The 15,000-nt window shown below is 48.6% G+C and overlaps 1 protein-coding gene across 3 annotated transcripts in view; it reads left to right on the top strand.

Moving 5' to 3' along the window:
- Positions 1–15,000, top strand: part of LOC138968513 (serine/threonine-protein kinase PLK4-like) — a 51,891-nt gene that overhangs the window by 8,053 nt on the left and 28,838 nt on the right. For all 3 annotated transcript variants that reach the window (XM_070341083.1, XM_070341084.1, XM_070341085.1), the window contains 3 exons: positions 141–274; positions 1,868–1,962; positions 2,467–2,616. In XM_070341083.1, coding sequence (XP_070197184.1) covers positions 141–274; positions 1,868–1,962; positions 2,467–2,616 — 379 coding nt within the window. The remainder of the gene's footprint in view (positions 1–140; positions 275–1,867; positions 1,963–2,466; positions 2,617–15,000) is intronic.

Here is a 15,000-nt window from a genome sequence, read left to right as displayed (position 1 = left end):
GAACCAAAAGGCAGGTTTTACAACTGAAAGCCCTTGGGCCTCCGAGCACCTAGAATTGACAAGCACAGTATCAGTAAAAAAGGGTTCCATTGTATGTGAGCGGCAAAGAAGGAATGGTGAAGTGTGGGGTGTGTGAACAGGTCCCAAGGTGGTGCTGGTGGACAGGGAGGTGCACATCATGGAGGACAGCGGTGCCTCCCTCCTCTTCCACTGCCACTCTCTACACAGCCTCATCAACACCCACACCATGGACCTCATCCAGCACGCCACGCAGGTATGGGCACATCCCATCTCTTTAGGTCTGTCAGTCACAACATTCTTCTTATGCAGCTTGATTGCTATCAATATTAAAAGCTAAATTGTTCTCACGCAATAAACCATGCTAAACATGTGCGGATGAACATACATCTCTATGCGCGGAATTTATGCTTCCCTTTTTCTTGTCCTAGAGAGAGCGACAGATTCAGAATCAATGTTAAACAGTGAGGAATTGATCTGAAAGTGCATGTGACGCAAAACAAGTGGTCTGTTTTGATTTGATACCTCTGGGTTTTGACCACACGATTTTCAAGTGAGCTGATCAGCATGGCATACTCAGAGATAGGGTGGTGCCTTACCAGACCGGACTTTTGCTATGCCTAACCTCCCTCCCTTCTTCTTCTCCACGAATTTGAGGTGAACCGTGACTAAGTGCTTTAGGGAACCTGTTTCGTGGCCAGGAACACAGTTGGTCAACTACAGTTGATTGAGTGAACTGCAGTAATCCGACGAAATTGCATTTCATGAAAAAACTGATTCAGTCTGCCAGCTGTGTGTCACTGCATGGGGAGTTGCCTGATTAAATTGCTGCCCTCCCCCAGCACCTCGTGCAGAATATGTGAAGATTCGTATAATCAGTAGTACATTGCTCAGATAATATTTTGATTCTGAAGCATGTGAGATGATTAATCTTCAACATTTATCAATGGGACGCTGTAATCTAGAAGAAAAGTCAAGGTTAGCTCTCGAAGACTTGCACCATTTTTACATTAATTATGATGCAAGCAGGCTTCTGTCACACGAAAGAGTAAATGAACTCTCAGTCGTAGTGAGTCGGAGCTGCCCAAAAACTAGCTTCTTCTTCAAAATCTCTCATTTTTAGGTGTGAGTGATGAAGCGAAGGTGGTAATGATGCTAAATTTAACTTTCCACTTGGACAGTTGGAACACTTTGTAGTCTGTTGACAACAGGTGACCACTGCTGACACTGATTTGCTCATCAAACACACTTTACGGGTGCCCTGTATGTAAAGACAGTTGGGTGTCCAACTGTCAATGTGACAACCGCTAGTAAAACCAGATCCTGAAGTTCTATTCCTTCTTCTGCAACTGTGGTACCTGTGATGAAAGGACACCCTTAGGACCAGCCAAAAGTGTCCCTACATTGCAGGTGGCCTGTCATGACAGGTACATTTTGATAATAGATAATAGATGTTGCGTTGCGTTGCCTAAGCAAAACATTCTGAAACGTTAATAGTTTTGTTGTGGTGATTGTGAGCATGAATTAGCATTTTGTAATGGTCCTATTGTTTGGGGGTCAGCGAAGCGTAACAATGGCAACTGGCCAATGAGAAAGGGCTATGCAATGGCATTTTGCGAACAATGTTCTGTAACATACCTGAGAGGTGATCCGCCACAACCAAAAGCACTGAGATGCGTTTGCTGTTTCAGTTCCTCTCTATCACACACACACACACCAGCACCACCACACAACACACACAACACACACACCACACAACACATACGCAGGTCACACACACACACAAAGTGAATGACATTTTTTTGGACTTTTCATGTGTTTTGCTCTTGTTGATTCTGGTCATGATTAGATGCGTGAGCAGTGTGTGCGACTGGAATCCTCTGTGATGACTGTGCAAAGACTGGGGCAAAACAGCGAGCAGCTCTTTCCTGTCACTGTTGGCATGTGCGTACACTTGTTCTTGCTGCTTCACAAAGTAACTATACATGTACCAGCTTCTTAATGGGTGCAGGCTTTTGGGTGTTATTTTCTTGATTGTGTTATTCATTCTTGCCACCTGTTTCTTTTGAAATCATGTTTTGAGAAGCTGCAAGTTACAACCATGTAAAAACTTATATATTTATGGTTATGACCATGTGATCTTGAACACTGCATGCTATTACAATTTGTCTGCCTTTTTGTGTGGTTTGCTTTACTTTTCTTCTTGTACTGTGTAAGACTGAGAAATTGCAGTGGACTTTCTTACATCTGATCTTTTCTGCGTATTTGCATTCATTTCAGCAGTTTGCATAAATGTGAAAAATTAGTTAATAATGATTTTCTCTTTTTTTTGGGGGGGGTGGGGGGGAGGGGCGGGGGTGAAAGTGTTGGCTTATACAGATTGAAGTATGTGTTACATTCTCTGCTGAACTGGCAGTTATGATGTGAGTGTGTGCAATATGTGTGCAGGCGACCTTCCACAAGCTTCTGTTCTTCCACATCGTCCAACTCTGGCAGCATGGACCTTGTCACTTGTCCACACCTGCACTCCTCACCCCCCACCTCTCAGGCACACATCGTCTCTCCCCCACCCTCCCCTCTGCCTCACCTGGACCACAGGTAAAGAGTTAAGTAAACCAACATGTGGGGTTTGTATGGCATTAAGCTCTGTTCCTGTGTTTTGAACGGTAATGACTACGTAAGTATTCTCTGCAAGTAGTCTCAAGGAAGTGTATCCATATGCTGAAAGCAAGATTGCTTTGAACTCTTTTTTTAATCTGTTAGGGTGAGGCAGTGCTTCCATGAAAACACCTCAGTGTGACCTGTGACAATCATTATACTGTAGAGTAAAGCTATTGTCATTGTCCAGTTAGTCTTTGTTGCCGGTCAGTTTGTGTTTTGTGTCTGTAGCCAAGTACTAAACTGGCTTCTAATTCATTATACTGTTTTTCTGTCATTTGTGTCTTGTGTAAGTTTTGCCGATCACTTTATGTTTTTGATATGCTCAGACACCTGGGCTCATATTCTTGAAAAGTCTGCAAAATTGTGTCCGTCAAAGTCAAACTGTCGTGTAACTACCCCCCCGGTAATTGTTTTTACAGCCCGGTAATTATTTATTTTCCCCTGGTATTCATGTGAGTCTGGTGGAAGGTCGGCAGCTACCAGTGTTGGTTATTTTTAGAATAGGAGATTCCCCATGCTTGCTCTTCTCTGCGCACGTGTTAATGGCGTTTCAGTTTCAAAGTCAATAGCAACAACCCAAACAAACTAAATGAAAGAAAAACACGGGGAGACATTTTTATATTTTTTATTATTTGTTTAACCTCAGTTGCATTCAGGTGGCTGCTACCGTTATTTTTTTGGCCTTCTTCTCTCACTTATTTTTTTTTTCAAGCGGGGAGCATCCTTCTTCATTGTTCTTTTTCTTTTCTCAATCAAATCTTTACATGTTTAAATTAAGAAACTTTATCAATAAACTAATATCATGTTAACCAAAGACTTTAAAAACTAATTCCTGCCTTAAATTATTTTTTTAAGTCAATTTTGATATTACAACGTACTCTCTTGCACATGAAGAAAATAAACAAAAATAAACAAATGACAAAGAGTTAAAAAAAAGTACTGCCAGTTGGCGTTTGAACTCGACTCAATATTTGAACAAGATTTATTCAGAATTGACGGTTTGAATAACGTATGAAAAGAGTGACATGGACAGTGTTGGTGAAGTTACTGACAGCATTAGATAGATAGGAAACTCCTTCACTCCGCCTGCGAGGATGGTCGCCTACCGCAGGAAAAGGTAACTGCGTATGCCACAAACTGTCCACGGTAGTGTAATACCGTCCCTTGCAGAGCTCTTCTCTGCCGGAGATACAATTTAACCGATTCTGTTAGGCTTCCTGTATACCTTTTAGCGCTTGTTGTGGGATAAATGATGTCGATGTAACCGAGTGCCGAAACACCACAATCACCTTTGGAGGCGAAGTCCAATCAAACAGGATTGAGAATATTAGAGCTTATTTCTAAGCCCTTTAAAAACTGTTATGCATTCGCAAAGGAATCCATGAACATACCGAGAGACAAAAGCCGCCAGACCCCATCACAAACAGAACTCTACAATCCACAGGTGTTGCCTACTTCAAAGGCGAACAACTCTGCAGAGTCTGCTGTGAAGGGCGACAAAAGAGGATTTTCTGAAGTGGGACGACTTGCCACTGGAGTACATATTAGGAGAATTAAATTACATATTCTTACTCCGAATCACATAAAGCATTGACGCAGTCTGAGATGCTAAGGTCTGAAAAGGCCTTAAACAATTTTAAAGGGAAGCAACCCCACCACAAAAAGTGTAAATGGAGCCTTGGTAATGACCACAGACCCGGGGAGTTACCTCCCATTGGTGTGTACTACGTCACTACCGCTCCTCAACACGTGGTCAAGATCATACGACTTTTTCAGCTCTGAGGAGAAGGTTGTTGATTTTTGGCTCTCTCATGGCTGTGCTGTTTGGTGTTTGTTTGACACCCACCGGCCACTTACCCGTCTTACTTGCCTTCTGCTTCGTTAGTTGGTGAGCTCTTTCCTTTTTGGTCATTATTTTGACAGGAATGTTGCTGTAGTTGCTGACTTTTCGTCCGTTTTTGGACTTGTACATTTTTCAGTAACTGATTGTTTGGCCGCCATTTTTGTGGGTCAGCATGGCTGACAGCGATAAAATGTGGCAAGGCCGATGTAATGGTGAGGTAAACCTTATATTACCTTCTTACTTGCCTTCTGCTTTGTTAGTTGGTAAGCTCTTTCCTTTTTGGTCATTAGTTTGACAGGAATTTCGTTGTAGTTGCTGACTTTTCGTCCGTTTTGGACTTGTAAATTTTCCAGTAACTTATTGTTTGGCCGCCATTTTTGTGGGTCAGCATGGCTGACAGCGAGTAAAACATGGCAAGGCTTATGTCATGGATCTACCAGACCGTTGGTAATTGTTGTTGTTTCGGACTAAGCATGTAATAAGCATGTCCGTTACTTATTCTGCCCCAAATGAACATGTGTTTTGGGGGCAGTTAACCTTTGCCGGATGCCGCTTTTGACTACACACGCCCGACGATGCGGGTTTGTCTGAACCCATACATTTGAAAGAGGGTTTTTACTGTTTATTTCTCTAACGACGATGCGGGTTTGTCTGAACCCATACATTTGAAAGAGGGTTTTTACCGTTTATTTCTCTAACGACGGGGTGGGTTCAGGGAAACCCACAGCGCTACTTCAGTGGGTGAATCGAGTTTCTCCCTTCACCGACTTCTTGCAGGGGAGGGAGAGGGGGAGGGAGAGACTGAGAGAGACTGAGAGAGACTGAGAGACTAAGAAAGAGAGAGAGAGAGAGAGAGAGACTAAGAAAGAGACAGAGAGAGAGAGACTAAGACTGAAAGAGAGAGAGAGAGAGACTAAGAAAGAGAGAGAGACTAAGAAAGAGAGAGAGAAAGAGAGAGAGAGACTAAGAAAGAGAGAGAGAGAGACTAAGAAAGAGAGAGAGACTAAGAAAGAGAGAGAGACAAAGAGAGAGAGAGAGACTAAGAAAGAGAGACTAAGAAAGAGAGAGAGAGAGACTAAGAAAGAGAGAGACTAAGAAAGACAGAGAGAGAGAGACTAAGAAAGAGAGAGAGAGACTAAGAAAGAGAGAGAGAGAGAGACTAAGAAAGAGAGAGAGAGAGAGACTAAGAAAGAGAGAGAGAGAGAGACTAAGAAAGAGAGAGAGAGACTAAGAAAGAGAGAGAGAGAGAGAGACTAATTAAGAGAGAGAGAGAGACTAAGAAAGAGAGAGAGAGAGAGACTAAGAAAGAGAGAGAGAGAGAGACTAAGAAAGAGAGAGAGAGACTAAGAAAGAGAGAGAGAGAGAGACTAAGAAAGAGAGACAGAGAGAGAGACTAAGAGAGAGAGACTAAGAGAGAGAGACAGAGAGAGAGAGACAGAGAGAGAGACAGAGACAGACAGTCAGATAGACAGACAGTCAGATAGACGGATAGACAGACAGACAGACAGAGCAACTGACAACAGACATACAGACAGAGAGATACGGACAGACAGACAGAGAGACAGACAGTCTCTTGGAGACAAACAGGCAGACAGACACTGTTCCGCCGCTTTGGTAATTATGGGTGTAGCAGAACCCGCGCCGTCGGCAGAGGGATAGTTACAATCACTACTACTCTTTAAAAGTATGGGTTTGTGTGAACCCGCGCCATCGGTAGTGTTTATGTAAATTATGAAAATCAATTAATTTTAATGTTTTGTCATGTACACACTAAAAATTTGCAGACAGAGAGCAAATTAGGTGTGTGAGAGATACTTAAAATTTCAAAACGATACCTTTAATGGTTCCAGAGTTACAATGATTTTAGTGTGTCTCTGGGTACAGGTGAACCCAGGAAGCACGGCAAAGGTTAAGCATGTCTTTGACTTCTTTTTCTTCTTGCTTTCCCTCTTTTAGGCATCGGAGCATGGTGCTCTGGTGTCTATACTGCTTAGCTCTTTATTTCCAGAGTTCCGCAGTTTGGGAGGGAAGAATTGCAGCGTCCCACGCCGCCGGCCGGTGGTGTTTTCCCCCCTTCATTGGGTGACGCTCGCTTTTTGGCGTCGTTGATGGCCGTCGGCGACGATTTCCGGGGAGGATCTCCTTGCTTCTTTGTCTTCTGCCTCCGTGGTTGACACTGCGGTAAGTCGAACTGGTCCACTGGCCCTCGTGATGCTACCGGATACTCCCTTTTGGGACACAGTTCTTTGGTGCAGGATCACAACCGGCAAACTTCTGTTCTGACTCCCCCAATTCACATTGCGTGCACGGGTGTTTCAGAGCAAAGGCGGCTTCCGTTTCCGGTAGTCGCGCTTCCGGGTTTTCCCGGAAGCGAAGGTCCTCCATCTCATGTACCCGCAGCGGTCTTGACTGGAGGTGACCGTGGACTGGCCTACGGGCGCTCGGGCTTCCGGCCACAGTCCACTTCTGTTCTGACCTCACCTTTGCCTCGTCGCTGGCATTGGCGTTTTCAGAGCAAGGGCGGTAGCCGTTTCCGGCGCTGGGCTTCCGGTTTACCTGAAACATAGGTCCTCCATTTCAAGTACACGTTGCGGTCTTGACTGGAGTTGACCATGGACTGGCCTACGGGCGTTCGGGCTTCTCGCCCCAGTCCACGCAACCTTTGCTTCCGCATTGTGCGGCTTTGTCTGTTGCGTTTCCGGCTCTGTCCGGATACACTGTTCCTCTTCCTGACGCTTCCTCTCGGATGTCAGTGAGTGAGGAACAGCGGCTGGCCTACGGGCATTCAGGCTTTCAGCCTCGGCCGGGACAGTCGTCACTTCACCTGGTGGGTGTTGCGGCTACTGCCTAATCAGTTCTGGTGGCTTCGGATGTTACCTCCTCTTACTCTTACCCTCATACAGTAGGGGTTGAGTCAGGACGGTTTCCGGGTGGATGGGTTTCCCGTTTCCGGTCATCCCGTTCATTAGTCTTCCACTGGCAACTGTGACTTAGGTCCGTGTCCGTTCGCTTGGCTATTCTGATGTACAGTCTTTAGCCAGCGATCAGACATGTTCTGAATTTCCGTCGAAGCTCTTGGCTGCTCTCGAAGCTGCGGCGGAGGTTACTTCCAGATACTTTCCGGAGGGTACATCGGCTTCGGCGGCTTCCGCTTTGGTTGATCAGTCGGCGATGTCGGACTTCCGTTCCGCGAAGGAGGAGGATTACTACTTCCGGTTCGAGAGTCACCTTCGGTGTGTACCACCTTTCGCAGGTTTTGGCTAGACCATCTCCTGCTGGAAGTGGTATCCCCAGTGTTCCGGTTCTGCTGCTCGTTCATCACGGTTCAGTTCCGGAACACGCTCAGCCTTGGCTGGTTTCGGCTACACAGGCTTCGACTTTTGTTCCTTCTTGTCATAAGAAGTTCACTTTGCCGAAGCCGGGTCGGAACTTGTTGTCGTCCTTTGCTCTTCCGCGTACACCTTTACCGGTAACGCAGGAACTTCTTCCTCTGCTGGTGAAGCAGGTTTTAGAGGGACTTGGGTGTTGTGTTCCCAGACCACACCCTTGTCGCTTCGGAGGAATTTGGACGTCAGCTTTTGGAACTTGCCTCAATTTCGGAGATGATCATCAGAGCGCTCTCTCGCTCTCTCATGGAGTCACTGAATCCTTTCACACTTAGTGTGGATCAGGACGCTGATGACATCTCCACTCTTTTGGTCAGCCCTTGCTAGGGTGAATGAAGAGCAAATGAGGCTGTCCTCCCTTCACTACGCTCAAACAGTCATGTGTCGGAGGGACGTGTTTCTCTCGCATTCTCAGTTTACTGAGCAGACTAAGAGAGACACCTTGAGAGCTTTTGCCCGTGGTAGAGGGATCTCTTTTGAACATCTGGTGTTTGATACCAGAAGAAAGGAGATCCAGTTGAACAGAGATCAGCAGTTCTCTGACTTCTCTCTGCAAGGGTTGAAGCAGAGCTAGCCTCCTCAGGAGAAGCAGGCTCAGGCCTCTGGCCAAGCGAAACCGGCAGCCAATAGGCTCTCGAGTTTCGAGGAAAAGATCAGTGTCGGGTAGGGGGAGGGGCAGCTCTAGCAGCAAGCCTTACCCCCAATGAAGTGCTCCCGATCTCACCCCCCTCCTCCGCCCTCCACTTTGGTGATGGCGGGGGTCCCCTCCCTGCACTTTCTCATTGGATGGTCTCTGTACACAGCCAATGGATGGTGGGAGTGGTGAGGTCGGGCGACTTCAATCGATCTGACGGATGCATATTTTCACATTCTTATGCGTCAGCCCGTTCTTAAAGGGCAGCTGTTGGGTTGTGGCTCTCAAAATCTGTTCATCAGAATGAGTTCTCATGTAACTCAAATCGAAAATTTTTAATTAAATTTTCATTTGATTAATATACTTACCCGAGTCACATATTTAGCATTGACGCAGTCGATAGCTAAGGTGTCTGAAACGCTATCCCGCCTATAGTCTAAGGGAAGCAACCCAAGCTAAAAAAGTAGCAAGCTTGCTACCCTGGGTTGCCTCCCGTAGCGTATCACGCCACAGATCTCGTACCTGGTACGAGACACCCTCATTCGACTTCTAGAATACAAAGAAACTAAAAGCGGGGAAGGTGGGAGGGAATTACCTATGTGACTCGGGTAAGTATATTAATCAAATGAAAATTTAATTAAAAATTTTCGATTAAATTACATATTCTTACTCCGAGTCACATATTTAGCAGATAACTCCAACAAGGTGGTGGCTAAGATCAAAAAGTTCAAACTCACTCTAAAGTTCTGGAGAGACAAAAACCAGCTGCCGCCAAGGAAGGAATGGGCCGAGACCCATCCTGACAGAGGGCAGCAATGTCTGCAGAACCTGATAAGACAAAATCCTAGCGCCAGAAGCTGTGCGCAGGACATCATCCAAACCTCATAGGCCAAAAAGGCCAAGGAGGAGGCCCAGGCCCTGGAAAAGAGCTCGGGCCGAGCCGAGGGAAAGATAGCATAAAGCTATGACAAGGCGGAGGGAAAGAAAATCCCTTGCCAAGAAACTGGCCCACTGCCAAAAGTCAGGAAAGGATCCCGTGAGAAAGAAACCACTGACTCACTCTAAACCCTTGCCAGGAACTGGCCCACTGCCAAAGGACAGAAACGGACCGAGAACCACCCTGATTGACAGCCGAGATGTCTCTCAGGCAAGAAATGCGAAAGACAACATCAGAGAGCCAGTAAGCTGTGCCCAGCACTTCTTCCAATCTTCTGAACCGTAAAACAGTCCGGAAAAGGACCCCAGTCTTGGATAAACCCGACCAAGTAGAGGGAAGGACAAGCTGCCCCCCCTCCCCCCCCTTAACTTGGAAGGAAATGCTAATGGCCTGGAAAAGATCCGTGCGTAAGGTTGCCGGCTAAGCCCTGAAAAGGACCGACCCTCACGGAGACCATAAGGCAAACATGCCAAAGTAAGAAAACTTTGGGATGGAGTGAGGCCCAAAAGGCCCTTGAGAGAACAGTCAGCTCCAGAAGAGTGACCAAACTCCAAACTGGAAAGAGAGAGACGCCTGAGTACCAAGTACCAGAGTCCAACTCAATGAGCAAAACTCAAGGAAGACGGTCACCAGTCGTCCCCTGCCCATCCCTGCGAAAGCAGAGAGAGGGGTAAAAATGAGGACGAAACGACCTAAGGTAGTGCGTAAGCACCGGAAATGCGGACCCGCAGTGGCCAAATCCTAATGTGACCGGAGACCGGAAACAAAATGACAAAAGCCAGCCTGTTCGCAGAGCAGACTGCTTGTAGGTAATTGAAAATGAATCAAAAAACCCGAAACAGAAAGAACGAGGCTGGTAAGAAAGACGGAAAACCGTGAAGCGAACCAGCCGTCAGACTCCCGAGACCAGAGTTCTCAGGAGAAAAAAGTAATAGTCATAGTTGCAAGTGAACTCCCCCGAAATCGGCGTATGGCTGCCTGAATGGCGGGGTAAAAACGGTCATACACGTAAAAATCCACTCGTGCTGAAAACATGAGTGAACGTGGGAGTCTAAGCCCATGAACGAAGAAGAAGAAGAAGAAGTTGCAAGCGAAAAAGGGGTGACCAGGCCGGAAGCCCAACCCAGCAGAAATCGTCCCAACTCACATCCTGCAAGCATGATGGAGCAGAGGAAGAGACGAAATCCGCAGTCACAAGAACCAAATTGCCAAAGTCGCAACACGACAGGCAGGAGACTATAACACAGGCTAAGGCCGAGAGCCTTGCTGCCCGTAGGCCGGCCCTTGCACCAAAGTACCCAAAGTACACAGGCACAATAAGAAACCAAAAGTTTCGGCCGCCGAAAAAGATGCTGGCCTCTAGAAAACTGGAGCATTAGCTAGACCTCTGCCCAAAAAGGGGAGGAGTAGCCAAAAAACCTGAGAAAAAGTGACAAGCCAAGAATGACTTCTCAAACATGCATTGCCCAGACAATGCACCCTCAGGAAAATCTGAATGTTACTTCCGAGGCCAACTCAAGTGAACCTTAAGTTTGGACGAAACACCAGAACGCGTCTGATCGCTAGAGAAAGACAAAGTCAGACTCGGCGAAAGACAAACCTGGACCAAGTCCAGAAGCTCGTGGCAAAGAGAAAACGGGGAAGCCCAAAGGCAGAAACCCCCCTTTAAACGGAAATCGACCTCTCAGCACCCATACGCTGGGAAAAAGAAAGAATGTCGAAGCCCGAAGCCACAAGCACAAGGAAAGCAACAACCACCACCGCCAACGGCTGAAATGGCTGTTGCTCCAGCCGAGGCTAAAACCCCGAAGCCCTAAGGCCAGCTGTTGTTTCAAAAACCCAGCGTACCTATGACGGCTGTGAAAGAAACAATCTCACCTGAGCTGAGGACTTAGGCCGCTTAGGCTGAGTCCGCTTAGGTATAGCCTGCTTAGGAGCGGCCTGCTTTTGCTGCTTTCGGATTGAAGCTCAAAAGAAGGGAACCGCTGTTCTCTGTTGGTCTCAATCCCCTGCTTCTGGCATGAGAGGCCAGGCTGCCGGAGAGAGACCGTCCACCAAGGATGACGATCTGAGAATGTTCCTTGTCGACTCCTCAGAAAACCGGGAGTGGGCAAGAAACAAGTCCCTTCTGCACGAGACCGCATGGAAATAGTGCAGAGAGGACAGCCTCATCTGTGCCTCGTTCACCCTTGTAAGTGTGGAGAGGAGTGAGACACTTCCTCCGCGTCCTGCTCTTTACTAAGGGTAAAGGGCGCCAAGGAATCTGCCAGAGCGCGAGAAAGCGCCCGCAGGAGAGTCTCGGAAATGGAACTGAGTTCCAAAAGTTGTCAGCCCCCCTTCCTCAGAGAATAGGAGATTCTGCCCATAGAACGGCAGAACCGAATCCTTCCTCAACGGCTTCGTAAGAAGCGAAAGAAGTTCCGGCGTGACCGGAAACGGTGCACGCGGACGGGGAAAGGCCAACAGGAGGCTTCGAGACGACCTTGGCCAAGGCAACTTCCTCTGATCCGCTAAGGGCACGAAGGAGAAAGCCTGTGCAGGAGCGGCAAGGTATTCCGATGCCAGCTCCGAAGCTGAACCCTGAGGAACCAGCAACGAAACCGACGCCGGAGGCAACCCCCTGTCGAAGAGGGGGGGTTGGCGAAAAGGCAAAAAGGGCGAAAAGCTACTAAGGGTGATTCTTCAAACCAGAAGTAGCTGCTTCCTCTTTGCCAACCTGAAGTCCTTCCTGTTGGCAATCGATTGTGCTCATTCCCTAACTGAGAGGAGGATGAGAGGAATCAAAAACCAAGGAAAGTGGGAGAGAGGAGCTCGCGGCCACCACCGGAGTGTGTGGATGCTGCTGTCCCAACAGAGGCAAGAAGCCTGTATGCCCATAGGGCAAGCCTTGTTCGAAATTCACCGGCGACCAAACGGAAGCAGCGGGAACTGAACCGGAAAATCCGGGAGGAGCCGGAAGTGCGGCAGCAACAGCAGCGCTATGCCAAAGCTGGCGCTGAGCCACCTACGAGCTGAAGCTCGGAACCCAAAGGTAGGCCGTAGGCCAGAACCGGAAGTGACAGTAACCTGCGCACTACCCGCTTGACCTACCTTCCTGCCAAGGCCGGAAGCGAAGCTGCCGGGAATGGCTGCCGTGCAAAGGGCAAAGCTCAAACCGGAAAGGGCCATGGGCTGCCCACACACCGATGAACTAACATTTCCAGCCGGAGCCGGAAGAGAAGCTGTCGCGGACGACTGCTTACGTATAGCGCAGCTCAAGCCGGATGGGATCATTATTTGTCCGCTTTCCAACGAGGCACTACTTCCGTGAACCGGAAGTGCAGCTGTCGCGTACGACTGCCGACGTAAGGCAAGGCTCGAACCGGACGTGACAGTAGCCTGTGCACTAACCAGTGAACCTACACTTCCGGCCGGAACCGGAAGAACAGCTGTCGCGGGCGACTGCTGCCGTAGGGCAAGGCTCGAACCGGACGTGACAGTAGTCTGTGCACTAGCCGGTGAACCTCTTACTTCCGGCCGGAGCCGGAAGCAGCTGTCGCGGACGACTGCTGACGTAAGTCGAAGCTCGAACCGGACGTGACAGTAGCCTGTGCACTAGCCAGTGAACCTCTTACTTCCGGCCGGAGCCGGAAGCAGCTGTCGCGGACGACTGCTGACGTAAGTCGAAGCTCGAACCGGACGTGACAGTAGCCTGTGCACTAGCCAGTGAACCTCTTACTTCCGGCCAGAGCCGGAAGCAGCTGTCGCGGACGACTGCTGACGTAAGTCGAAGCTCGAACCGGACGTGACAGTAGCCTGTGCACTAGCCAGTGAACCTCTTACTTCCGGCCGGAGCCGGAAGCAGCTGTCGCGGACGACTGCTGACGTAAGTCGAAGCTCGAACCGGACGTGACAGTAGCCTGTGCACTAGCCAGTGAACCTCTTACTTCCGGCCGGAGCCGGAAGCAGCTGTCGCGGACGACTGCTGACGTAAGTCGAAGCTCGAACCGGACGTGACAGCAGCCTGTGCACTAGCCGGTGAACCTCTTACTTCCGGCCGAAACTGGAAGCAGCTGTCGCGGACGACTGCTGACGTAAAGCGCAGCTCGAACCGGAGGGGACCATGGTCTGTCCGCAACCAGTGAACCACTACTTCCGGGAACCGGAAGTGCAGCTGCCGAAGACGGCTGCTGCGAGCACATACCTTGTACTGGCCGCGTCCCCGAAGGGACACGCTCAGGTGCACTCCCGCAAGCGGAAGCCACTGAGGCCGGCCACGAAGGGAAGCTTGTCCCAGCGAGTGGAATCCAGAGACAACACGAGCGCCAGTAGACTGGGCCGACGCTCCGGAAACGCAAGTGAGCGACAAGGACCCGGGTAAAAAACGTCCGGAATCCGAAGCTGCCGTCGTCACCCTCGAAGCCACCAAGCAAGGGACGCCCGCCCCCAGAAGTACGGATCTCTGTAAGCAAAGAAGCAATAAGACTAGCCACCAGAGCGCTAGGCTCTGGTGTCAACAAAGGGGGAGAAACGGCCGCACAAGCGGCCGAAACTGACGTCTGAGAGACAGACGGAGTCTCTTCCGGCGCCGAAAAAGGCACAGAAAAGACCGAATTAGTCTTAGGATCAGAAACATGTACCATGGGGCTATTGGCATAAGACGAGGAAGCCCCCCCCCCCCCCCCCCCCCCCCCCCGTCTTTTCTCACTAAACGCCCAGCCGGCGACGTGAGAAAGAAATCTACTGAAAAGTAACAAGTCTCGAGGACGTAGGCTTCAGCAGAACCGGAACTAGCACTAGCAAACAAGCCACAAAAGTAGCTACAAAAACATGCTACTGGCAAAATGTTCAAAGTCCGAGCACGGACCCAAACAGGCATACCAGTCTAACCGGAAGTGCAGCTGCCGAAAACGTAAGCTGACAAGAGGTAAACAAAGACTACTGAAAATTTAACTAAGTCCGGAACGGACCTAAAAATCAGCAGAATAATCAACTAGCAAAATAATAATAGCTTCGTAAGAAGCTAAATAACAGCCTACCAAGGTAGTTTACATTCCTAGAAAGGACGTAAACATCTCGATAGCACAACATGCTAGGATAAAGGACGACTACCAAAAGGCGGCCGCCGAATACAACTACTGTAGAATTCTAAGTCCAGAACGGATGAAGAATCCTAGTAGAAAATAAACTTAGCACTAGCGCAGTAGCCGCTAAAGCAGCTAAAACTAACAGCCTACCAAGATAGTAAAGCGACCGGGCACGGACGAAAAACTACTCAGTAGAAACACAGCGTGCTAGCGAAAAATGGCTCCAACTGGAGGCCAACAAAACAACTACTGTAAAATCGAAGTCCAGAGCGGACAAGAAATTCAGCAGAAAAATTATTTACTAGCAAGAAAAAGATACCTACAAGGCATCTAAAACTAACTTCCTACCGAGTAAGCTCACCGTCCGAGCACGGACGAAAACCAACTCAGTAGAAACACCACGTGCTAGCAAAAAATGGCCACCAAAATGGCGACCAACGCAACTAGAAACCGCT

This window comes from Littorina saxatilis, linkage group LG6, assembly GCF_037325665.1.
Source record: "Littorina saxatilis isolate snail1 linkage group LG6, US_GU_Lsax_2.0, whole genome shotgun sequence".
NCBI classification, from domain to species: domain Eukaryota; kingdom Metazoa; phylum Mollusca; class Gastropoda; order Littorinimorpha; family Littorinidae; genus Littorina; species Littorina saxatilis.
The sequence above is the reverse complement of the archived record's forward strand: the minus strand, read 5'-3'. Positions and strand labels throughout refer to the sequence as shown.